Source organism: Fulvia fulva, chromosome 2 (assembly GCF_020509005.1).
Source record: "Fulvia fulva chromosome 2, complete sequence".
Classification (NCBI taxonomy): Eukaryota; Fungi; Ascomycota; class Dothideomycetes; order Mycosphaerellales; family Mycosphaerellaceae; genus Fulvia; species Fulvia fulva.
This window is the reverse complement of record NC_063013.1, coordinates 1,823,130-1,847,959: the sequence shown is the minus strand read 5'-3', so window position 1 is coordinate 1,847,959 and position 24,830 is coordinate 1,823,130. Positions and strand designations below refer to the sequence as shown.

General features: G+C 54.0%; 11 protein-coding genes across 11 annotated transcripts; 4 read left to right on the top strand and 7 right to left on the bottom strand.

The window, feature by feature from the left end:
* Positions 1–883: 883 nt before the first annotated feature.
* CLAFUR5_02840 (Ecp20-2) lies at positions 884–1,333 on the top strand (the record flags this gene model as incomplete). Its single annotated transcript, XM_047901988.1, has 1 exon — positions 884–1,333. The coding sequence occupies one exon, from the start codon at positions 884–886 to the stop codon at positions 1,331–1,333; it is 450 nt and encodes a 149-aa protein (XP_047758472.1).
* A 559-nt stretch (positions 1,334–1,892) lies between these two features.
* Positions 1,893–2,378, bottom strand: CLAFUR5_02839 (uncharacterized protein; the record flags this gene model as incomplete). The annotated part of the gene is made up of 1 exon (XM_047901987.1): positions 1,893–2,378. The coding sequence occupies one exon, from the start codon at positions 2,376–2,378 to the stop codon at positions 1,893–1,895; it is 486 nt and encodes a 161-aa protein (XP_047757717.1).
* A 196-nt stretch (positions 2,379–2,574) lies between these two features.
* CLAFUR5_02838 (uncharacterized protein) lies at positions 2,575–3,006 on the bottom strand (the record flags this gene model as incomplete). The annotated part of the gene is made up of 1 exon (XM_047901986.1): positions 2,575–3,006. The coding sequence occupies one exon, from the start codon at positions 3,004–3,006 to the stop codon at positions 2,575–2,577; it is 432 nt and encodes a 143-aa protein (XP_047757718.1).
* A 2,069-nt stretch (positions 3,007–5,075) lies between these two features.
* CLAFUR5_02837 (uncharacterized protein) lies at positions 5,076–6,818 on the top strand (the record flags this gene model as incomplete). The annotated part of the gene is made up of 1 exon (XM_047901985.1): positions 5,076–6,818. One exon carries the CDS (start codon positions 5,076–5,078, stop codon positions 6,816–6,818), a length of 1,743 nt encoding a protein of 580 aa, XP_047757715.1.
* Positions 6,819–7,419: 601 nt separating this feature from the next.
* Positions 7,420–9,504, bottom strand: CLAFUR5_02836 (Serine palmitoyltransferase 2; the record flags this gene model as incomplete). Its single annotated transcript, XM_047901984.1, has 1 exon — positions 7,420–9,504. The coding sequence occupies one exon, from the start codon at positions 9,502–9,504 to the stop codon at positions 7,420–7,422; it is 2,085 nt and encodes a 694-aa protein (XP_047757716.1).
* A 1,609-nt stretch (positions 9,505–11,113) lies between these two features.
* Positions 11,114–11,741, bottom strand: CLAFUR5_02835 (uncharacterized protein; the record flags this gene model as incomplete). Its single annotated transcript, XM_047901983.1, has 2 exons — positions 11,114–11,655; positions 11,711–11,741. The coding sequence occupies 2 exons, from the start codon at positions 11,739–11,741 to the stop codon at positions 11,114–11,116; spliced, it is 573 nt and encodes a 190-aa protein (XP_047757713.1).
* A 274-nt stretch (positions 11,742–12,015) lies between these two features.
* CLAFUR5_02834 (Ubiquitin carboxyl-terminal hydrolase 1) lies at positions 12,016–13,911 on the top strand (the record flags this gene model as incomplete). The annotated part of the gene is made up of 1 exon (XM_047901982.1): positions 12,016–13,911. The coding sequence occupies one exon, from the start codon at positions 12,016–12,018 to the stop codon at positions 13,909–13,911; it is 1,896 nt and encodes a 631-aa protein (XP_047757714.1).
* A 1,226-nt stretch (positions 13,912–15,137) lies between these two features.
* Positions 15,138–15,923, bottom strand: CLAFUR5_02833 (uncharacterized protein; the record flags this gene model as incomplete). The annotated part of the gene is made up of 1 exon (XM_047901981.1): positions 15,138–15,923. The coding sequence occupies one exon, from the start codon at positions 15,921–15,923 to the stop codon at positions 15,138–15,140; it is 786 nt and encodes a 261-aa protein (XP_047757711.1).
* Positions 15,924–16,664: 741 nt separating this feature from the next.
* CLAFUR5_02832 (uncharacterized protein) lies at positions 16,665–18,029 on the bottom strand (the record flags this gene model as incomplete). Its single annotated transcript, XM_047901980.1, has 1 exon — positions 16,665–18,029. The coding sequence occupies one exon, from the start codon at positions 18,027–18,029 to the stop codon at positions 16,665–16,667; it is 1,365 nt and encodes a 454-aa protein (XP_047757712.1).
* Positions 18,030–19,417: 1,388 nt separating this feature from the next.
* CLAFUR5_02831 (uncharacterized protein) lies at positions 19,418–20,758 on the bottom strand (the record flags this gene model as incomplete). The annotated part of the gene is made up of 2 exons (XM_047901979.1): positions 19,418–20,482; positions 20,537–20,758. The coding sequence occupies 2 exons, from the start codon at positions 20,756–20,758 to the stop codon at positions 19,418–19,420; spliced, it is 1,287 nt and encodes a 428-aa protein (XP_047757709.1).
* Positions 20,759–21,220: 462 nt separating this feature from the next.
* Positions 21,221–24,681, top strand: CLAFUR5_02830 (Ribosome assembly protein 1; the record flags this gene model as incomplete). The annotated part of the gene is made up of 4 exons (XM_047901978.1): positions 21,221–21,283; positions 21,345–21,365; positions 21,417–23,941; positions 23,994–24,681. The coding sequence occupies 4 exons, from the start codon at positions 21,221–21,223 to the stop codon at positions 24,679–24,681; spliced, it is 3,297 nt and encodes a 1,098-aa protein (XP_047757710.1).
* Between the last annotated feature and the right edge of the window lie 149 nt (positions 24,682–24,830).

Genomic DNA, 24,830 nt, shown 5'->3' with positions numbered 1-24,830 from the left:
GCACAATAGTGGGCTCCATGGTGTGTTGTTGTATGTGGTGAGGTGGTGAGAAAGCAAGAAACGCGTGAATCTCGACACGGGCGCATGAAGCTTTGGTGGGGCTCTCACCAAAATCCCATGCCGAAGCGTCAACACCAACTTCTCGGCAACACAACGTGTTTTTACGCGATATGAGTATGCACAATATGGAAACAGATAGCTGCGAACACATTGGGAAAACAGTCAAGTTGATATGAGCAATATTGGTGGTGTTGATGATAAAAAGTCACTGGGGTGCGGCGATTGCTGGGGTGCGGCGAAGCTTGTGGCCTCGTAATCGACTCCAAGTTATCCCTTTGCATTTCCGTTGACAAACCTATTCACCCTGCTTACAGGGCTTTAAGCTGGATTACGTTCACAAAATTGCCTGTGCAAGCCATGCCGCGACAGACCGAACCAGTCGTGCCAGTCAGACTCTGTCGTTGTCAAGCAACGTTCAAAACTTAGACGGGGCCTCCGCACTGACTTGGACCGACAAAAGGTGCGAAGGGATGATTCTAGGCCCACAAGCCCGAAGCCGCTCGTATTTGCAACGATACCTTGCGTTCGCTATTCATTGCGAATTAACTCAGTAGGCATACAGCGTCTTCATGCAGCCGAGTAAAATGCGCTTTTAGCTGCCGCCAGATCGATGTTGGCTTATTGGCTCTATACCTGGATTTTGCCAGGATGATCGGTCCGCCGGGATGTAAAATGTATTTCGGCTGCTCGAAGACGCTGTAGATAAAATGGAGCGTTCTGCTCCGCCCAAGACCGCAGCGCCCACATCCTCTTTCTCGAACCAGTCATTAAAACAACAGGACATCGATCAACAGCTCAACTACCAGCTTTCGGCCTCATCACAATGCTCTTCACCAACTATCTCATCCTCGCCGGCGCAGCACTTGCTGCAGCTGTACCATCGGAGCTAGCCGGGCCGAAACCAAACCAATTCACAATTACGAACTTCGTCTTTGGATGCACAGTTGGCTGTGATTGGAGCTTCAACGTTGCTGTGCAAGGATCTGGGCCCGACCATCCGCCTGTCAAGAAGCCAGTGAAATGCTCCGGTAACGTGAATGACGCCAAAGACTACGTCGACTGCGGCAAAATCAGTGATACCCAGAGAATCAAAGCCTACATCGTCAAGGCCACGAATCAGCTCAAGCTTGAGTACGAGGTGCAGAAGCCGAATCATGGTGCCGTGTACCGATACACGGGCGAGAAGAAGGTATATGCCGCCACAGGTGAACACGCGAAGTTACAGAAGCCCAACTTCGTCGTGAAGGAGACCGGCTCGACAGGTGTCGCCTAGAGGCATGGAGAAGCATCAGCCCGCATGCTAGGAGTGGTGAAGACGAACGGGGAATGGCATTGCGAGGGATACATGGAACAGTAGCAGAAAACCAGTATTGGATGATGGAATACAGTCCTTAGCCAGGACTGCTTGTCGACCGATTCTTGTGATCGTTTCCCTTTCTTGGGACTTTCCCGTCCTGTATCGAAACCTGCAGTGAGATGGACTCGCTATCCCGCGAGGCCCATGCAGATACAGCGCGACTGTTTCGCCATTCGTCTGCATTGAGACCCGTGACAAGGACTACCATGTCGGTCGTCTGCGTACCTGATGACACGGGTCATGCCCGCCTTCGTGTGCGAAGCCTGGTGCCGTTTGCCCAGGCGTCACAACTGAACATCCTGACGTCTGTTTCCCACTATATAGTAGGTTGGAACCCGTTGGCCAGCGATTTGTCCAGCCTGGCAGTAGGAGGCGGGTCACCGGCAGTGAAGCGCTTCGTGCGGCCAATGCATAGCTGTGGGACAAGTCACGCAGGCTGACCGTGAAGGCGACATTTCGGTTGCCGAGAGTCAGCTCACAGCACTTCAAGCACCAATCCCACAGCCTCATCAAACTGTGCTCTGCCGGTGAAATGGCCAGCAGCATCATTGAGGCCCAGACCAACCACAAGGAGTCGTTCCTCGCTAGGTGATGCCATCAAGATAGCGCTCGCAATGGTCGTAGCCAGCGTCTGTCCAACCACTTCATCCTCGCGTTTCGTGCCACCCAGCACGGTAGTCGCTGTCAGGTGGCTCATTGGCAGCAAGTTGTTCTCCGAGGATGATGTCGACATGATTCCAGGATTCATCGGATCTGCTGAAGCGGCGGCGATTGGGACGTGAACCCAGTGAGCGAGTTTGCCGGCCTGCGAAATGGTAATGACGAATTTGTCTGTGAAGGCGATTGATGTGACTTCGGTGTGCGTGCCGTTGATTTCTCCAGCTGCTGATTTGGAGGGTGCTGGGAAAGGCGCCGGGAAGGCATTGACCGCAGGCAGCGTTGCTGCAGCTGGCGTGGCCATCGTGTCGCTATGTCGGGACTCGAGAGAAGTTTCACTGGTGGTGGTAACTACATGTAACGATGTTGATGTTGATGTCGATGGTGGGATGAGTTGAGGAAGGCGTGGCCGCGTCGCTTAGTCAGCGTATTTGCGGTTGGTTACGCGTGTCTGCTCTGTCCTGTACATTGTGCATTGTACATTGTACATCAACACTTGTTCAGAGGCCGACGTCGACGAAGTGGCCAGGAAAGCACTGCCACTTCACGCAGATCCAGCCATGGCCACCAAACATAAAGTCCAAAGTCCCGACGTTGGGTCGGCTCGTTCCTGGCGGCAAGCCCATGGCGTCCAGGCTCACCCAAACGTATGCGCGTCCAGTCGTTTCATTCACCCGCGTCGACACATCTGTGAGTCGCATGCTGTACTCAGGATGCGCCTCGGTGTGCCTTATGAAACGGGACAGGAACTCGGCCAGGCTGGTCGTCCTCCTGGGCCACTCTGAGAAGCCCGGCTCGGCGACGAAATCTGACGAGACATGCGACCACGCTGGGGATCTGAAGGAGGAGTCTCTCGAATTGATCGCCTCCGCCATGGTATGGGCCAGTTCCTTCAAGTGGCAGTCGATCGCTTTCTGCTGCTCGGATTCCATCGCTGCGTGTTCAGATCCGGCTTCGATGAGGTAGCGCGTCCAATTGTTCTGTTCGGAGCTCAATGCACCAGCAACAGCGGCTAAGCATCACAGGTCTTGGTGTTTGCTGAATGCAATGCTCCACGACTGAGGCTCCATTGCACACACAAACGCCACTGCCGAGACTGCCGTGAACTGGTCTGCGCCTTTTGTGCTCGATGGAAGTTGCACCTGTCCTACCATGTTTGAGACCTCAGGCGTTCGGAGGTCCTGACGACGGAGCAACCCTCGAAACGACGAGTGGATACCAGGCGCAGTAGGCGAGTGTGCAATGCTGGGGAAGTGCAATCTCGCAAGCGAGCTTGGTGCTCAACAATTACGGCATGCGAGAACTGAAACTCGCAGAGGGCGCTTCAATCTCCTTCGCTACTGAGGGTGCTACCTCGACGTACTCACTGGACGCCGCAGTCTTCATGTCGATCTCACAGTCACAAAGCGATGTTGCGGGATGACTGTCGTATGAAGTAGTGCAGGCTCGCGGCACGGTATCAGATGCTGGCTAGAGCACTTGAAAGCATGGTCGATGCTTCGGCTCCCAGTAGCCCAGCGGCAGGATCAGGATCGGGTCTGACGAAGACATTTGGACGATTCGATGCGTCGAGGGCCAGCGGAACGCCTAACGAGCATCTGTCACCATGTCGCGACCGAGGGACCAGACCACCGGCTTGCAGAGAGCATCTCAAGAAATCTTGTGGAGCTTGCGTCGGTCTCCGCCTACGCGAATCACCAACTCCTTGGGTTATCGAAGCTGCCTAAACGACTTTTACAGTTCCGCCTGAGGTTCCTCTGATCCCAGCAACATGGTACTGACTGCACTGCCTAGCACTTCGCCCTCTTGCAGCTTCACAAACCCAACGGCTTGCGTCAGCCGAGAGGCTCTGAGCCCGCGCCGTTATCTGTCTACTGCATGGCTTGCAGCATGCCAGCGAAGCAAGCGGGGGTCTCCTTCCATCGCCATCCATTCTCACGGTGTGCAGCGCTTCTTCGACCTCTCGGCCAACTTCCACCTGACGTGCAGCAATGAAGCCGGCAGCCCTTGGGCAGTCGTGTTTGCATTAGCAGTACTCCACCAAGGTGCTATAGGCCATGCTCACAAAAACCTGGGAGATCTCATGGTTCACGTTAAGTAGCCGCGTGCGCGCCAGGGGCACAGCTTATCTTGACTGCATTCCTTGTGAGTCTTGGCCAGCGCAAAAAGATTCAATGCACTATGTGAGACAGCGTTTTTCGAGGCAAACGCATGATGTGTTCAGGAGGGTGTCAACCGGGCGGAACAACAATGCGTGAGTCCAGTCTGCAAGGAGCTCATGGCCAAACAGAGGTTTCCGGTCAGCGAGCCGCTCGCTAACGATACTGCGATTGGTTCACCTTCCAATGGTCGCGGCACGCTGGCCAGACTGTTCTGACGGCGAGGTACTTCTGCTTTGGACACAATGCTATCTTTCAGTCATTGTTTTTGAGGCTGAGTGCACTGCCATGCGCGGGGTTCCACAATGGCTTGTCGAGCTAACATGAGCTTGTAGGTGTTGCCTTCTTGACGCGTCGGTTGCCTGCGGTTCGCGTAGCCTTAGGATCTCACCTGGCAACGCCAGGCACTAAGGCATACGCCCCATGCAAGATAGCAAGGCGGCCTCGCGATGGGATTTGCAATCATCATCGCGATCAAGTTTCATGACCTTGTCTTCAGCTCACACGATGCAGCAGTATCGGATCACACGCTCGAAAGCTCGGCTATGCGACCTGCAGCCATCCGTGGAACGCTCATGCACACGGGCAACGGATGTATACATCTTCGAAGGCAACCACAAAACTCCCAACTCTCGTAAAGCAGTCGATATCATAACTTCCCTTGCGAACCCTCTTTCATCTCTTCCACTTTCATTGCCTTGCTCATTGAGCCTCTCGTCACTTATCAAGGCGAACAGCCACCCTTTCTGTACGAGAAGGCTGTCCAACTGACCTAGTCTGTCGACGATCTGCCTCCGGACATCGTGGTCAGCTCTAGCATGAGTCATCCACCGCACGCGCCAATGCCACCACAACCAGGATTTCCAGGTCATAACGATCCGATGCTTCAATTCGACGTAGGCAGCTGGTCCGACGACGACTTACTTCCCGGTGGTCGACTGGACTCAGGGCCAAGAATGGCCAACAACGACGCCAAGAAGGCCAACAAGAACGACAATAGCAAGAAGTCTGGCCCCGTCGAGGTCGACTATGAGGGCCACATGCTGGAGAAGCTCGAGGCGCGACCTGGAGAGAAATCAAGCTGGTCTCGGGTTGGTCGCCGTATGATGCCCTTCAGCAATGAGAAGTTCGCCGACATCAGCAGAAAAGTTCGTGAAGAGAGCCGGATGGGACCCATGACGACCTATGCAGGCCTGAGTGCTGATCAACAGGGCGTCATCACACGACTCATCGAGACCAGACAGCTTGAGGAGAAGGACAAAAACGCCGAGTGGGTACTGGAATGTGTTCGGCGTTACACCAAAGCCGAGTCTACCTGGCGAAGGACTACTATCGTCTGCAAGAAGCTTCTCGTCGTCCTGAAACGTCAAGATCGTAATATTACAAAGTCAGGTCAGAAGATCACCGCAAGCGGACCTGCAAGCTACCAGTACACGGAGATCATTGACCTTAACCAGCCGCTTCCGAAGAAGAAAGATCAAAACAAGAACAGCAAGCAGAAGAATGGCGATCTCGGACACCACGACGTTATGGGCATGCCATTGAGTGGTGGTATGCCAGATCCTTTCGCCAACCTGGGAATGGGTGGCGACTTCCCTCCTCCACCTCCACCTCCACTTCAAAGACATGATCAGCCCCAACACCGACAGGACTTTGGGCCGCCTCAAGGTCCGCCTCAAGGCCTACCTCATGGTGCTATCCATGTTGATCACCAACCCCTGCCACCACACCATCACCAGCAGCAGCCCATGCACTACGACCATCACCACGGTCCTGCTCCTTTCGAAGGCCACCCATTCCAGCCGGAACCACAATTCAACATCCCAGAAGCCTTTGATATTCCACCCACATTCGACCCTCAGCGCCGCAACTCTCAATTCCAGACCCGCAACAGAACTCCAGATCAACGCCGCAGCCGCTCGCGAGAACGTCGCAACTCTCGCGACTCCAAACTCGACTCCCGCGTGGAACGCAAAGTCGACAACATCGGCGACAGACTCGAGCAAGTCATCAACAAGGTGGACACCTGGAACATCCGCGACAATCGCTCTTCCTCAGAAGACTCCTACCGCGAGAACGAATACTGGAGTGGTCAATCAGGAGGTTTCTCCACACCACCCTCCTCCCCACCAATGTCCGTCCGCGAACCGAATGGCACACTGGGCGGACGCAAGTCCTACCGTCGTGACGGCGAGCGCTATGACTCGGCATATCCACGCCAGCAGCGTCGCTACGAAAGCGATGTGGTGGTTGAGCCGTATACCAATCGAGATCGCCAACATCGTGTGAGCTACAATGAGGACCCACGACGTCGAGACAGCTTCAATGGTAATGGCAGTCGACCTCGCGCCATCAACTACTCACGAGTGTCTCGTGCTGGGAGGCCGGTGCTGCACCACTCGAACACATGGAATGATTACCCCAACGCCCCTGTGGCGGAGAGAGTCCAGCAGAGGGCGCTGCCACAGTATCCGAGTGAGGACTACGACTTTGCAAACTATAATCGCGGGCGCGACAGAGGGTTTGAGGGCGACAGGAGGCGGTCGAGGAGGGAGTCGATGGTGAGCCGCAGGGACTCCGGTTGAGGTGCTGATGGCGGACAGTACTACGATGATCGAAGGGAAAGGGTCGGTGTTGGCAAAAGGCAGAACAGTTGGTTCTGAGAGGCCTGTACAATAGCTGGGAGGACGACTTGACCATATCACGCCTGTAACGAGTAACGACAATGAACACATAGGATTTCATCGGGTGGTAATAGTACTCTTCCGAGACTTCCATTCCACTATCAACTCACTATCTTCCCCATCCATGATTCCATCCCATACCCTCCCTACATGCTATCACCCTCCCACGTCATCTACCATAACAGAATCTATAGACATTAATAATAGGGACACATCCCATCTCACAATGATTCTCATCGTATGCTTTAAGCGCTGCGTCGCTGAAAATGCTGCAATGCTGGCTGAAACAAAAGTGATTCGGTCGACCTATCGGCCGGCGCAGGTCGATTTCTGGTGATTGTCCCTGGTGACATGTCCATGTCCCTCCATAGAACTTCAAATATGGCCATGCTGCGGCGCGGTTTGCCTCGCCTTCGATGTGTGCAGGCGGGGTATCTAGTGGTTTTCGTTCTTTTTGCGTTGGTATCATAAACATGCTCGTTGCTGCTCGCGAGAACTTGCACTAGCAGAGTGGCTTCTTGACGTCTTGTACACCTCGTCGCACGACATCTGATAGCTTCCACCGCGGGGGTGTCGCTGCAGGCTTGCCACCCGCCTCTAGACAGGAACGGATCTCAACCTCTTCCTTGTTCGTAAGACCATCGGGGATCGGCTCCTGGCCGCCAGCGATGCCGGAACTGAATTTGAGTTGCAGAATGTCTCCGGCCTGGTCGCATGCAGCGAGTAATCGATCAAGGTCATCCTTGGTGTGCGCAGCCGAAACACAAAATCGTGCTCGTGACGAGATCAGAGGTGTTGCAGGGTATCCGACCACCACCACAGCGATCTTGCGCTTCAGCATCTCATGGGAGAAGGCTGGAATCTTGGCTGGGTGGTAGAGAAGAACCGGAATGATGGGACTGTCGTCGTGACCGTAGACAATGAAACCTAGCCTCTTGAGTCCAAGTCGGAGGTAACGGCTGTTGAATGCAAGACGTTGTAGTCGCTCTTCGCCTTGACCAGGCGCGAGATCACCAGCGATGATTCTCAAACTCGAGCTGATCTGGCTCAACACTGCTGGGGTAGGGCACTCGCCGAAGATGGTTCCAGCATTGTTCACTCGAATCTTATCGACCAGGGACTTGTCTGCAGCAATGTACCCGCCGTTTGCGCCGAAAGACTTGGTGAAGGTGCCCATGAGAATATCAATGTCCTTGGTATCGATGCCGAAGTAGTCGCAAACGCCACGCCCACGCGGGCCGAGGGCGCCAATCGAATGTGCCTCATCGACGTAGAGGTTGAACTTGTACTTCTTCTTGAGCGCAATAAGACCCGGGAGATTGCACAGGGTGCCTTCCATGCTGTAAAGCCCCTCGACGGCCACCAGGATCTTCCGCCATGGTCTGTGTGTTCGTGGTTGTCCTTGCGAGATTCGTTCCCTGAGAAGGTGCTCGAGTGCGTCCATATCGTTGTGCTTGAACATGTCGATTACCGCACCGCTGAGCCTCGCGCCGAATCGGATCGAGGAGTGATTGAGCTGATCGGAGATCAAGAGGCAACCCTTACCGACCAGAGCAGGGAAGATGGTGGCGTTTGTCACGAAACCCATGGAGTAGATGGTAGCTGCTTCCTTGCCCACGAACTCGGCGACCTGGCGTTCGACATCGACATGGAGCTCTGATGTGCCCACATCGCCTCTTGGCGAGCAGAATGAGATTCCATACTTCTTTACACTGGCTTCGGCAGCATCCGCACACTCGCCCTCAGATTGTGCGAAACCGAGGTAGTTGTAAGAAGACATGTTCAGTGTTTGGGTGGTGGTACCAGTAAGCTTGAATGTGAGATTGTAGTCATCGCTCGTGCGGTCCAAAAGGGTGATGAAGCGACCTGGCACGCCAGTCACTGGTCGTCTGAAGCAGTCGTTGATTCGCAGCTGGAGTCGTCGAATGTAAAAGTTGTCGAAATCGGAGTTGAGTGGCGCATATCCATCGTGCTCCCGAAGCTGCTTGTATTGTTCTGGCTTGAATCTCTTGCCGAAGAAGTCTCGGACGTGGCCGAATATAATCAGAATCAGATAGGAAATGTAGGTTGTGATCAGGTAGTAGTACGGCGGCTCATCCTCGATGGGTTCTGGAAACTCGGTGCCCACGAATCTGGACGAGTAGAGATGCTGCTTGGAGCCCAATGGCCCGAATGCAGCATGCTGTCGAGCTATCCGCCGTGCCTCAGCAGGTGAAGGTGGCTGGAAAAGTGTCAATGGCTCGGCCTTCTCCATTTTGCTCTTTTCGCCAGTCGCAGTCGTCAGATTGATGGTGGGTAGGCTGAGCGTGGGTATCTGTGGGCTGGGCGGCCTGAAAGCGAGAACGTGCGGAGCTTCCAATCTCGACTGCTGCTGTGGTGTGTCTACTGTTGGCTGTGCTCTTGGCGTCTTGGGCGCGCCTGAAAAGGGCAGATTGAATCTGGGCCGGGTGAAGCGAGGCGCTTGCTTGATGGGGACAGATTCCCTGGCGTCGATGCGGATGGGCTCCTTCTCCGAGAGAAGGGTGGTGGTGTCAGGAGAGGCGGCGGGCGAGGAGGCGAAGGGATTGAGCGCGCGGATTGCAGGCATGGCGTCTGTAGTGCGGCAATATTATGATTAGTGGTGTTCTGGTATGCTATGATGTTGCTGCTGCAGGCACGGCGGGCGCACAGCGTGTGGTATCAGTGTTGTGGTATGGGGTGCAGCGGGATCCAGAAGTCGGCGATGGGTGTTTGGCGGAGGGAAATTGGTAGAGGTGCGCGGCTGGTGAGGGCGCGGATGGCACACACGTGGAGATGGAGTCGCCGTGTCGCAATGGCTGAGATGTATAGCAGGTGTGGGCAGTGTAGAAGGCGCGCGAGGATCCAGCGGCAGGTGTGCAGCAGATGATTAAGACAGAAACAGAAGGAAGTGATGTCAGCCGGCTTGTCCCTGCCGCCACCCTCCGATTGCTGTTCCGCACGCGAGGGAGTGCACGCCGCTGGGGCGCTGTGTTTCACTGTTTCGCAGTGCCCAAACGACTGGAGTCCTCGATGGCGATGTGTCGCCGGTGTTTGTCCTCGGTCGATGGTCGGTGGTCCAGGTGAAAAGGTTGCTTCCCACCGCACTCTGCTGGCGAAGCGGGCAGGAGGACAAGAATGTCAGAAGACTTACTATTACTCAGCGCATTCCAGCCGCAGCCCGACAATGCCCGTATGCCTGCCGCAGTCTTCCGGCTGTCGAGTCCTTCGAGGGGGATGCCCTCTCTCAAAGTTGTACCGCTGTCTCTTGTCGCTGTCTGGTCTTGGTACAGTGACGCAGAATGGTAATAAGCTTCTCGATGCCGCCAGGTCCAAACTCAATCACCTTCGCAGCCCGGTTGCACAACCGACACGAATTTCAAGGAAGCAGCAGCGCCCAGCGGAGAGAAGGTGTTGCTGCGCTGATGAAGGAGAGACTCCCGATCCTACTACAAGGATTTTAGCCTGCCACTGTAGATCAGCGGTCGTTGACAGCTAATAAGATTGCGGTGGGTCAGCCGGCGATGCACGAAACCCAATGTCATCTCAGGGGGAGATCAACGCCCTGCCGTCGAGCTCAAACTATCTAGTAGGGCTGCGCCGCTGCGACCGGGATTGCACTGCGATATTGTAATAACTTGTGATTGAGGCATATTGCATGCTTGAGTTGAGGCAGCACATCACCGATCCCATCGACTGCATTTCTACACATCAATCTATCTCGGCTGTACTGCAGTGGAACTATTGTCAACTTCTTTGCAGAACCCATATTCGGGTGGCGAGAGTGATAGCTATCGGCAGCCGGATCCTGCAAAACCCCGTCGTACCCGTAGACGATGTGTCTGCCGAATCGCCGCTATGTACGGCACGTTCTCTAGCCGTACAACCTATCGACAACAACGCTCACCAGTCAATGCTTCTTCGCGCTACACCAACGAATATCGCTGTGCCAACGCTGTCACCGTCGCTGTCGCGTCACTCGCGTGCCTGCAGCTCGTGCGAGGGATAGATGGGACCTCGCATGGTTGAGTTGTACGGCCATTGTTGGGAGACGCTGTGCACTGCGTTACATGCAAACGTCCAGCCGTGTCTCTGTGCAACGCTGTGCTTGGACAGCGTGCTAGCATTTTTTCCCATGCAGGAGAGGTACTGCCTCAACATTTCATTCAGTCGTTAGTGCCAGGTGGAACACTCTGGCCTCATAGCACATCGTCAAGAAACTCCCCAGGCTCAGCGTGCATCGATGCCCACGCTGGAACTCCCTCTTTCGCAGCCCGTGCTGGCGCTGGCGCTGGCTTCACCTCTTCTTCCTCAGCACCAGACATCTCAGCACTGCGGATAGGTATAGGTTGCTCCAGATCCGGCAGCATGACATCGGCACCGTCCTTGCCAGATGCTTTCTTGCCCTCTTTCTTCTTCGCCTCTACGACAGCCTCCAGCTTGCCGTTCAGCTCATCCCAGTCGGCCGCCCTTGACTGTATGTTCTTCGAGCTCTTCTTGCTGTCTGCGACCTTCTTCTCTAGCTTACTCGCGATCGCATCGGCCTTCTCTTGTGCTCGTTCTTGGCGTAGACGTTGTGCGTGTGTGAGCTTCTTTGGCTTGGCCTTCTTGGAGATCCCAGCGTTTTGAGCATTATGCATCCATGGCGTGTAGTCGCTCTCCTCGGCAGGTGCCTTTTTGCCTGCAATGTCTCTTGGTGGTGGAGACGAGCGGCGGGCAGCGCGGGAATGTACGCTGATCTCTGTGTCGCAAGTCAATTGATTGCACGTGTACCGAATGAAGCTGTTGTCGCATACCTCTCTTCTTGACTTTCGGTGTCTTCGCCATGTCAAGCGACTGCGACTAGCACGAGGGTCGCTTGAAATGTAGAGCAAAGCAGAGTGTTCATCGTTGACGACTTTCCGATAATAAATTCGAGATAAGTAAAGTTAGCGGCAGATCTGATGACCCTCAGGGCTGCAGCACACTTGCACCAGAACCTTGTCTCTCACACAAACATCCAACGCTCGAGGACCCACCGAAACTTCGCCCTGCACATTACCATCACTGTTCTTCTCGACGCCAGAAACGCAGATGTCCCGACAAAACATACCGCAAAGTCATGGACCCGCGTATCCAACTTGAGAGACTCCCGCCATCCCTCGACACAGCTTCAACAATTGCATGCGGCATCTTGTTCCTCTTCGGTCTGCACTTCACACTTCAGTACTTGGACTACCAGATACTCTCGCCTCTGGAGATGCTCTGGAATGCCTTGGTCTACATTATCCCGACACCATTACTACTGGACTCGGCGCGCCGACAGGAACTGCGAAGAAACGACATGCTCTCGCAGACACATGCCGCCAAAGGCGATGCTTTGAGGAGGATGCTTGGTATTGGTGGGAATGCAATCTTGCAGAGGCTGCCTGGCGTTGAGGGTGGCGGAATCGTACGAAGGATGAGCTCTGCCGTAACGGGAGGGTTTGCTGCACCTGTTACGAGCGATGTACCTCCTGGATTGGGCAACTGGGATAATTCGTGCTACCAGAACAGCGTCCTCCAAGCGCTCAGCTCTCTTGGTAGTCTGCGATCGTGGTTGCGAGTGTCCGAGCCTGGCATTGGTGAAAGTGGTAGCACGACCAATGCTTCGCTGCAAGAGACGATTGCGAAGTTGCGGGATCCGTCGAACAACGGAAAGCATATCTGGACACCCGCGAAGCTCAAGAGTATGAGTAGCTGGCAGCAGCAAGATGCACAGGAGTACTTTTCCAAGATCATGGACGAGTTAGACAAGGAAGCCGCGAAGAATGTAGCAGCGACAGAGACCGAGCCCGGACTGGAGACTGTCGTAAGGGAGCAAGATTCAGGCGCCGAGGCGGAGACAAATACGCATACGCCAGGTCTTCCAAGAAACCCGTTGGAAGGCCTCGTTGCGCAGCGAGTAGCCTGCACGAAATGCGGCTTCTCCGAAGGATACTCCATGATCCCCTTCAACTGCTTGACGGTTCCGCTTGGCTCGAACAATACATATGATCTTGAGGCATGCTTGGATGAGTACACTAAGAGTGAGGACATCGAGGGCGTGGAGTGTCGCAGTTGCACTCTAATTTCGGCGGCCGCGAAGCTGAAGCAGCTCCAGCTGCCCGTTGAACTCCGTGGCCAGATTGCAGAGCGGTTGCAGGCGATTGAACAAGCACTTGATAGTGACGACTTTTCCGACAAGACTCTCAAGCAGGACTGCCACATCCTTCCAAAGGCTTTCGTGAACAGCACGAAGACGAAGGAGCTTGTCCTTGGTCGAGCGCCACAGTCTCTGGTCGTGCACATCAATCGAAGCGTTTTCGACCCGATGACAGGATCGCAGCGGAAGAACTACGCCAATGTGCGGTTTCCCTTCGTGCTGGATCTGCAGGAGTGGATGCTATCAATTGGTGATGCATCTTCACACTACCAGCTTAGTGCCGTGGTAACTCATTATGGGCGGCATGAGAACGGCCATTACATCTGCTACAGAAGGCACGCTAGCTTGGAGACAGCAGACGAACATGAGGACCTTGGACATGACAAACGGAAGGAAAGCTGGTGGAGGTTGAGCGATGAGGATGTATCGCCTGTGACGGAGACGGAGGTGCTCGATCAGGGCGGAGTCTTCATGCTCTTCTACGAGCGTATTACTGAGCCCGGCCTACCTCATGCCACAATTTCATCAGCCCCAGCAGAAGTGGTTGAGGAAGCCGCAGCAATACCACTCCCAGCAGATGGTGCCGACGATTGGGATTTGTATCCAGGGAAACCCTCGTCCACAGCGACGCCTTCGTTAGTCACTTCGTCTGAGCATTCGGTCGTTTCAGAATCCGACACCGACACGGATTACGATGACGAGGATCCTACTGTTGCAAAACAGTCATCGCAGCCAACGCCTGTACTCAAGACTGCGTCGCCAACATCGCTCAGGCCTACCCAGAAGGACATGAAGCATGCTATTGGCATGAGCAATACGATGATGAGCGTTTAGCGAGCGGTGGTTTTGTGGTACGACAGAGCTTTTAACATACAGCTATGAATGAACGATATTTGACAACCCAACTATTTTCTCGTCTCGGCTACTTTCTTCTCGTCCCATGTACACGGCAAAATCAGACGAGAGCACCCTAAGAGTTTGTTGCGCGTGGTGCACAGTCGCACGTCGTGCACAGCCCAATGAAAGTAACTGTTGTCTAGGTGACATTAGTCGATGCTTGATTGAGTAGGGCGACTGTGCACCACGCGCAACAAACTTCTACTCGTGGCCAGAAGCAATGGGCTCGCCGCCGCCAAGACTTGTTGTGCAATGGCTCCACAGATATGTTCGTTTGACCCCCAAGAGAGTCAGATGTCGTCTTACACGCCTCAACAGTGACATGAATGATCGGAGACCTGTTGCCGACGCACACAACACCTTAGTCCACACTCACATCCCACAACTTCACTCCGAACAAACAAAAGAGCAAAAAAGAAACTTCTTATGAAGGGCTCAGCCGCCTGAATGGATATTAGCCATGGATCTGCACCTAGCATACTGGTAGACTCAAGATTCGAACGCGAGACCTCTTGCATCGTGGTTGGACCGATTGGTTGCACCCAAAGCAAGACTGTGGTATTGATTAGCCGCTGTTACGAGTGATACGTTGATGTTGGCTGGTACTCACATCATACCCCTAGACCTGGGAGATGTTAGCGAACTGTTGCTGGGATGCCTGGGACATCGAATGGGACTAACCACTGAGCCTTAACAGTATTGCTGACTGGTGGGAACGATTCTGTGCAGCTAATATATGTAACTTGTAAAAAAGTACGTAAACTTGGCGGCTATCCGGGGCGGCGAGGTCAAGCGTGATCCTTGGAGTCGGTGCTAGAAATCTTCTTTCCGCCGGGTAGTAGAACGCCAGTCATCAAAGTGAGGAGATAAGTAAATATGAGGTAATATGGGAGAGGGGATAGAGGCTTGAAGGATGCAGAAGGCTAATAATTTATGTCCAGGGTTGTGGCAATCATCGTCACCAGGCGGAAGAGGACTTCAAAGCTTTCAGCACTCCTGCATCGCTAATGCATCTGCTACACACGACACAATGCAATAGAATGAAAAGCAGACACATCGGATTTCAATCAGCTTATACTGCATATCGAGGCAGTTCTATCAAGGGTATTCCCAAAACTCCAAGCAATGCTTTTGTGCACCTTCCTCCTCCAACGTCACCCCTTCTACTGACCAGTCGGATTGGTAGCCAACCAGATCTTGCTCTTCCTTCTGCCATCAGTAACATCGATCCTCTTCCACATGCCGATATGCTCGATGCCTTCCTCGTCCCACTTGCCCATACCCTCATCCACCTCAAAGCCATATCGCTTCCAGATCTTCGCTACGCCAGTCTGTGCATGAATCACGACCAGACCCTTGAAGTTCAACGCCAGACCCTTCTTCAGTGCCTCCATCGATGCTGGGTCGAGATGTGGTCCGACCTCGTACGGGTTCTCCCTCGCATACGCTAGAGCTGTCTCAATCAGCAACTTGGAGATGCCAGCTTTGCGGAACTCCTTGATGACGCAAAGTCGACCAAGCTTGATGTATGCTTCCTTCTCGCCATTGCTGTTGGTCTGCTGGATTGTAGGCTCATGGCCTGGGTGTGCTGCATGTGGTGGCGGGACAAGGCGAATCGTGCCGATGGCAATCTTTGTGCTTGTGTTTGACGACCTCCTCTCGCCACTGCCATTGCCGTTCGCGACTGCCTTTGCGGGTATGGAGGCATATGCGATCCAGTGAAAGCTACGCGCATCGTCCTCATCCAGCTCGTTCTCCAGTGGCACTTTCTGCTCTTGCACGTAGACTTCTTCGCGCACGATCATGGCGTCGATAAAGCCTTGTGGGACTGCTCGAGTTGGGTCGGTGGCATCGTTCTTGGGTTGGTCGTTTGGTGGCTTGGTCGGGTCGTAGTGGACCATGCGCTCCCCAATGGGCTTAATCAAGTCGACGAACTCGGACTTGGACATGTTGGACTGTCGTGTGTGAGAATCTGCTAAGGCGGAGAGAATCTTCTCAGACGTGGAGTCATACAACGTGCCCGCGTCAACCTAGAGATGGCTTCGAGTCAGTGAGCAGTTTTAGCGTGGTGGTTGTCTCGAAGGTGTGGTTGAGCTGATGATAACATGTACACCAAGCTCAGAGACTATGATGTCCTCTGGAGCGGGTATGGTGTGCCAGACGTACCTTCGTATATGTTCACTCGTCCTTATCTGTGTCACCAGACTCCACTTTGCTGCGAGCTGCGATGTCACTCGGCGGCGATCAGATAGTTCAGTGTTGCTCAGCGCGGTGGTGACCTAAAAGTCACTTGGGGAAGGCAAGATGAAAGATCCTGAAGGACATGTTCTGCCCCTGCATGTTGTTGTGTTATCCTGGTTCAGCGCATGGTTGAGTGAGAAGGAACGGCTGATGTTCGTGCTGCGGTGGAGCACAACAGCAGCGGCCGAATTACGTCGTGAGGGACACTTTCGAACAACAAGGCCCGATGACTGGCGCGCGCGGGGACTGTCACGATACCATTCGGCACGTGATTAGGCATTAAAAGGCTATTCGCGGCCACTTTGCACCAGGATAAAGCCTTGATAGGTGTTGCAAGTGACGACGATTGGGAGAAGTGTTGGTCATACGCAAGGCATACATGTACGGACTCGGAGCAAACGCCGAGTGTACGCCATTGGGGCGTGCTCTAGCTTCATTATTGAGCAATGTTATGCTTCTATCTCGCCATTCTCGTAAGCTGTATGCTCCCGCTTCATCTCCACGTTGACCCAGACAGCCGTCACGCTTGCCCATATCGTGATGTACGAGAACAGCACGCCCAGGGACAAGCCAAACGCGTAATGGAAGTCCAGCGTCCATATCACGGCCGACACGCAGCCGATGTACACAAAGACACCCAACAGCCACCAGAGCGTAAGGTAGAGGAAGAAGCGCCGGAACATCTTGTTCGTTTCGTAACGTTCGTTGAACCGCACCCGGAACTCGCGGTCTTGCAGTCCATCTACTGCGACAAAGTCCTCCGCTGCGTAGTAGATGAATGGTCGAAGCTTGGTCCCTCTCGCCTGCGAGTTGATTCCAATTGGCAATGTGAAGGGAAAGAAAGTCGTGACTATCATTAGCATGCCGAGAAATCCCATTATGAACGTTGGTGCGTAGAGGTAGAGATGCTGCAGCTCCAGCTCGGCGCCAATGACGAACGGTATCAAGGCCATGAGCATGGCCACTCCATACACCCAGGAGGTTGCATCCAGCTCCCAGACATTTCGAGACAACAGCGGCGCACATATCTCCCGCTCTCGCACGAGCCGCCACATCCGAGCTACCAGGATCCAAAGCTCTCCAAAGCCGAAGGAGATGATAGCGTAGCCAAGAATGTGCTTGTCGTACTCGGGCTTTGGGATCGGGCACGGGTCCTGGTCTGGATGTTGCTGTCTGCATTCTTTCTTCCAGTCGCTAACACGGCTGTTATACCAGGCATAGTAGATGATGATGGGCACCACAATGTCGAAAAGCACGATCATAGGCAGACCTAGTGTTATTCCAAGGTGCTGCCATGGATGCGCCTCCTTCTGTGCAAGTTTGGTCTCCTTTCGCCGCAAAGGTGGCATACTCCTGCCGCTGCGTTGTGACCGGGTCGACACGCCAGATGCGCTTGTCTGTCCGCGACTGTTTTGTGGCCGTTCTTGCTCCTGCCTCAGTCGTGCCTGACGAATCTGCTCATCCAGCTCGCCAAAGTCACTCTCTGAGAGTACGGAGGAGTCTCGTAGTACGCTTGACAACCTGGACTCGACGGATTCGCGTTTCCTCCGTCCTTCAGTATCGAAGTCGACACTTAAATGCTTCGGGTCCGGAGTTCCAGCAGCGGTCGTGTCTGTCCCTGTCTCCTTCTCGATTACATCCTTCTCGTCGTCCGCGACCAATGTGTTTCGTTGGCTATCTTCTGGTGGCATGCTCACGCGAATGTCTGCGTCTGTCGCTTCTTGCTGTAGCATATCCTCTCCGGTACTGTGCGTCGTCTCCTGCTGCCACATCGTCCCCCTCTCCAGAGCTACCTTCTCTTCCGACGCGTCCATCTTTGCGCAGCAGTCTATGAAGTGCTGTCACCGGGATCGTTCTCAAGCTGCCCTCAGGCCAGATGCTCCGACCAACTGTTGTCAGCTCAATGCAGGACTGCTTTCACCAGAAAACATAATGGGAATGAGAGCTAGAGGTGCTTAGACCAGAGCGGCGTAACGCTCTGACTACGACTGAATCTGGCGTGGAGTCTCACGGACACGGATTAGACATTACTCAGGTCCAGTACTGTTTCAGCTTTGTATCAAGACTCGACGAGACACAGAACAGCCGAAGGCGACCTCGAATGACCTACCAACAGTAAGGCCGCCATCGTCCCGTATTGTGTCCGGGCATGCTTGTTGTGTAATCGGATGAAAGAAACTGTTTGAACCTTGTTCCTGAACTGAGGATGATGAGATGTGCAAAGATCGGCCTGCCGGACGAAACCGTCAAGCCCGACGCCGCTGGTTTGTGCAAGGTTATGCTGTGGTTGCGAACGACTGGGTACACGTATCTCTGGCTGTAACGTGTGTTGCACACTTCAGTATGTAACGACTTTGCCTGTGTTGACTACTATAGCAGCTTGTCGACCGCTCCGACTCGAATAGTCTCGGACCTGCTACAAGCAACGACAACGACTCTTGCCCATGAAGCATGGGCACGCCTCATTCTCGCAAAGCATATACTTCACGTACCAAGCCACCGAGCTGGCATCCTGGCTAGCACTGATCGACAGTTTCGCTGCGAGGTCCGCCTGCTTGAGACCAAGACCACGTCGCTGGCATGAACAAGTTTTGACAGACCAAGTCTCAAGGAATACACTGTCAGAGCGTCTATACAGGCTTTCTACACCTTCCAGCCAACAAGGTTCAAGCTGCATCCATGTGACAGCTCTCTTTCCAAGAATTCAACCTCGAGCTGTGATATTTCTTGGAGGATGCACGTAGGCGGTCCTGTGGCCAGCAATGCCCGTTATGCGATTGACCCATCAAGACGGCCAAGTTCAACCTCAACAGCGGCCCGTGTTCCAGCATCACTCGTGGTCAATACCAACCGCCGTCCGCAACGCCAACGCAAACGCCGTCCGTTTCGCCTCAAGTCTCTGAGTAATCGCGAGCAGTTCCTTACTTTCAGTCACCGGTCGATCGGAGAATGTGCTCACCTCTGCCCGGCATATCTCGAGGCTGATGCTTGGCCGCAATCGGTTGAGTACGCGTCGCAGGCCTGAACTGTGGCCAGATGCTGAACCCTCTTGCCTGTGAAGCCACATCGTCAGGCAGCACGCAGATGGTGCACACAATGCTCGGTGAAGGACAACATTGTATCCAATATAATGGTATCAATTCCAGTCGATATGTACAACGAATGGCCAAGATCAGTAAAACAAGGGTATAATCGTGATAGTTCATGTTGTCGCCGTTGCCTTTGCCTTTCGTTTCGAGAGTAAGCTTTTGAACGCGCCTAGCCATTTCGTCAGGCTTTCCTCGTCCAGAGCGCAGAACCGGTAGTTCCTCTCCTCGCTGAGCACTTGCATGCATGAGGTCTTCGTCTTTGATAGGGAGTCGACTTCAACAGCATCGATAATGTTAGAAAACGGTATGATAAGCTGTGCGGTATACTCTTCCTCGTTCTTGTAGAGCGCGAGTTGCTTCGGCCGTAGAACCATCCAAACTTTCTTCCACTGTCGCACGCCTGATCTCGATTTGAGGAGGTATATCCAGCCGTTGCAAACAATGCGCTCTTCGTCAGAGACCGTGGTGGTTGACTTCTTTTCATCGAGTATGATGCCAATACCGGACATCTGACTAGCGTTCCGGGCGCCCATCGAAGGTCGCAGCGGCGCTGAGCCGTATACAGAGCCCACGTGAGGTTGCTGCGTGCTCGACGTAGACGGTCGGCCATCTGGGTAGGCTAACGAGAGAGCTGACATGCGGGCTGTTGCACCCAGGGCTGAATCTGAGAAGTCCGAGTACGATGCATGCTCTGCTCCCGAGTACTCCATTTGGGAAGCTCTTCGATTGCTGTGGGTCATGCTCGTCCGGTCTCGATGTCGCGGCAGAGGCTGGCTCTGTCCAAATGCTTCGGCGTCGGAGGAGCTGTAGCCCGCTGCTCGCTCATCTGCTGACGGGCTGATATGTGCATCAATGCTTCGCTCAAATCCCCGGTAGGAAGCATTACCACCCCCGGGACTGGCCAAATGCATCTCCTCTTCCTGTTCGTCCATGCGTGCCTCTCGACGTACGAGCTCGACCCATTCTTGAGCATCCTTGTCGGAAGATGCCTCCAGGTGGAAGTTGCGAGAGGGCGAGAACAATGCAAACACGTGCTTGTCCTTGCGCTTCGGATCCTTCTGCCGTGCAACAGCTGTGAGGTCAGACAAGTTGATCTGATGCCGCAGCCTCGACTCCTGCTTGTCCCTGTATATCGACAGCAGGGTGGGCCTTAGCACGATCCAGATCGGCTTCCATGACTACGCATCTCCTTAGCTCAACGCGCTCCATGTAATGTTTCATCCCAAACACACCTTGGTCTTTCGCGTCCGCTTGAGGACTTGTCCCTGTTTGATGATCCTGTCGAAGTCGTAGCTGCCCGACTGTGTCACTGGCGAGAAGGTGTCCAACGTCAGTCCGTGTATGCGTGCATTCTGGAGTGGCGTGGTCGTCGCTCCCGGCATCGCGATACTCGGTGGAGGCAGATTCGGTGGCACGATCGGTCGTGGGTGGCCTTGCGGTGCTACGTCCGCCATCGTCGTCGCATGAAGATGTCCTGTCGCCGCCGGGCACAATGAAGCACTCGGCACTACACTGCCAAAATGCAAGGTGAACGTTGAGCCAGAGGGGTCTAGGTTTGAGATCGATCTACCGGCGCGAAGAAGTCGCGATCAGCCAAACAGTGAATGGACAGAGCCGCCAGCGAAGCGTGGTAAGAATACATGTAGTGTCGCGAGACATGGATACAGCACGACCATATATGCGGCGGTGGCCTGATATTATGCAAGCAGCAAGAAAACGCTATGAATGCGAGATAAATGGTCCGATGGCCTTGAGTCCTTGACTGCTGTTCGAGGCTGGGAAAGCGTGACAGCCTCCCGTGTCTCCGCATTCCGAACCTTGCAACAACCTTCAAGTCTCACGACATACCTTCTCCCTTCAAACAACTTTTAATCTTCACCACCAACTTGCATGCCACGGCTGCATCCTCTTTCACAATGCCCGTCATACCTCCAGAGCGGCTGGTGAAGCTGCAAAATCGAGGCCAAGGAATTCGCAACGTGAGTGATGACTCCAAGGCACACTCCTGAAACTGATGGGTCCGCAGCTAACATGTAACAGATCTGCATTCTGGCCCACGTAGTATGTTTGTTGCACCTTTCGATGCTGTCGCCGCGCTGACGACCATCCCAGGATCATGGCAAAACCTCCCTGACCGACGCACTGATTGCCACAAATGGCATTATCTCACCCAAACTTGCCGGCAAGATCCGCTACCTGGATTCGCGGCCGGACGAGCAATTACGCGGTATCACCATGGAATCGTCTGCAATCTCCCTTTACTTCTCGTTGCTGCGAAGGAGTGCGCCAGAAGCAGAACCTGAGCAGAAGGAGTATCTGATCAACCTCATCGATTCTCCAGGCCACATCGACTTTAGCTCCGAGGTCTCGACCGCCTCAAGGCTTTGTGATGGTGCTATCGTCCTTGTAGATGCTGTCGAAGGTGTTTGCTCTCAGACCGTAACCGTGCTACGTCAGACATGGGCCGAGAAGCTGAAGCCGCTGCTAGTGATCAACAAGATGGATCGTCTGATCACAGAACTAAAGCTAAGTCCTGGCGAAGCATATACTCATCTTTCCAAGTTGCTTGAGCAGGTCAATGCAGTCATGGGCAGCTTTGCTTTAGGTGAGCGCATGGAAGATGACCTGCGGTGGCGAGAACGTATCGACGAAAAGGTCAGCGCTGCATCGGCCGCGAAAGACCAAGATGCAGAGAGCGCCAATGGTTCCACAAACGCACGAAAAGGTAGTCTTGCCCAAGATGACGAAGGAATAGTGACAGCCAGCATACCAGCTGAGTACGAGGAGAAAGATGATGAGGACATATATTTCGAACCCGAGAAGAACAATGTTATCTTTTGCTCAGCTGTCGATGGTTGGGCTTTCACTCCACGACAATTCGCGGGCATATACGCGAAGAAGCTCGGCATCAATAGGAACGCACTTGAGAAGGTCCTATGGGGAGACTTCTACCTGGACCCGAAGACGAAGCGCATCTTGGGACCTAAGCATCTCAAGGGACGTCACCTGAAGCCTATGTTCGTGCAGCTCGTGCTCGAGCAGATCTGGGCCGTGTACGAAGCAACTCTGGGCGGTCCAAACAACAAGGGCGATCAGGCACTACTCGAGAAAATAGTCAAGAGTCTCAACATCAACATACCTGCGCACGTTATGCGATCACGCGATCCGAAAGCATTGCTCAGCGCTGTATTCTCTGCTTGGCTCCCTGTTTCGACGGCTGTCCTGGTGTCTGTGACGGAAGGGCTTCCCTCGCCACAAGCAGCGCAAGAAGCCAGAATGCCCGCGCTGCTAGAGCAGTCTCCAGGTTCGGAACATATCGACGGGAAGATCAAAGAGGCCATGACACACTCGAATGCAGCTATCGGGGAGCCTACAGTGGCGTACGTGAGCAAAATGGTCTCGATACCAGAAAACGAGTTGCCGACCAACAAGCGACGTGGCGGTGCGCTCACTGCTGAAGAAGCTCGCGAACTTGGCCGCAAGAAACGTGCTGAAATTGCCAAGGCACGGGCACAAACGAATGGTGAAGCCAGCGTTGACTCCATCGCAGATGCATTGACCAGCGCTGCTATCGGTGATGATGACGATCTCGACCAAGCTAGTGATGCCAACGAAGAGAATGTCGATCCAGAGCACTTGATCGGGTTCGCACGACTGTTGTCTGGCACGCTGACCGTTGGTGATGTGGTCTACGTCCTACCGCCGAAGTTCTCTCCTGCACGGCCACACGCCAATCCTCAGCCCAGGAAGGTGACCATCACGGCGCTGTATCTGCTGATGGGCCGTAGCTTAGAGAGCCTCAACTCGGTTCCGGCAGGTAACATCGTTGGTATTGCTGGTCTTCAAGGTGCGATCCTCAAAAACGGTACCATCTCATCGCGACTCGAAGGCGCCCCAAACTTGTCATCCACCTCAGCCATTTCCACAAACGCGCCCATCGTGCGAGTCGCTCTCGAGCCGTCGAACCCGGGAGATCTCGACAAGATGGTCCGTGGTTTGCGTCTACTGGAGCAAGCTGATCCCGCAGTATCGTATGAACAGCTCGAGAGCGGCGAGCATGTCATCTTGACAGCAGGCGAGCTGCACCTCGAGCGGTGTCTGAAAGATCTCAGAGAAAGATTCGCAAAGTGTGACATACAAGCTGGTGAGGCGATCGTGCCGTATCGAGAGGGTATTGTCAAAGCAGAGGAGATAAATGCTCCAAAGGATCCTGCTCTTGGCCGAGGTCGGATCGACGGTGTCACATCTAGTAAGCAAGTTACTATACGCCTTGGTGTTCGTCCTTTGCCAGCGCCAGTCACCGAGTTCCTAGTCAAGCATACGGGAGCTGTCAAACGTCTGTATTCCGAGCGCAAAGCACAGGAAGAGGAACGCTTGACTGGTGGCGCGGAGAAGAATGGCGCTCAGCCGGAAGAGCCAGTCGAACAAGAGGTCGACGCCGAAGACACATCCGACGAGGGAGGTCAGCAACTGAGTATGGCTGAGTTCAAGCAAGGCCTGACTGACGCTTTCGCCGAGGAGAAAATTGATCGAGAAATCTGGAAGGACGCTGTCGAAAAGATCACCAGCTTTGGTCCACGTCGCGTTGGACCGAATATACTGATTGATGCCACACGAGCTGGTATCTGCGGCAAGTTGTGAGTTCACCATTACCACCTGTTTCAATCATGATCACTAACATCATTTCAGCTTACGAGAAGAACACGAGGAACCTACAGACCACGAGGGAGACAATGCTTCAACACTGGCAGATAAGATCGCCTACGGCTTCCAGCTTGCCACTAACCAAGGTCCGCTATGCCACGAGCCAATGCAAGGCGTGGCCGTGTTCCTTGAAGATGTACAGACAGAGCTCGGCGAGGATGAGGTGAGCGCCAACATTGGTCGCCTTACTGGCGAGATCATTCGCACAGTCCGAGAGTCCGTTCGTCAAGGTTTCCTTGATTGGAGTCCGCGTATCCTGCTTGCCATGTACAGCTGCGAGATTCAAGCATCGGCTGAAGTGCTGGGTCGTGTTTACTCCGTCATCACCCGGAGAAGAGGTCGTATCGTGAGCGAATCACTTTTGGAACCATCGACGAACTTCACGATTCAGTGTTTGCTGCCGGTTGCTATGTCTTTCGGATTCTCCGATGAGATCAGGCAGCGCACATCTGGCTTCGCACAGCCGCAGCTAGTCTTCGAAGGATATGAGGCAGTCGATCAGGATCCTTACTGGGTGCCTCGCACCGAGGAAGAGCTAGAAGATCTTGGTGAGCTTGCTGATAAGGAGAATGTCGCACTAAGATACGTTGACGGTGTCAGAGGCCGCAAAGGGCTGGCTGTCAAGAAGAAGGTTGTCGAGAGTGCCGAAAAGCAGAAGACGCTCAAGCGGTAGTATGCTGTGGGGACCGTCAGTGGGTTAAGTCTGGTTTTCCCTTCACTCTACAGCATCTGCATAAGTACTTACCGACTTCACCTTGTCGCGCTCACCGCACAATGTTTACACATGACAGCCGTGTGATCTGCCGCTGCAACCTCGGCACG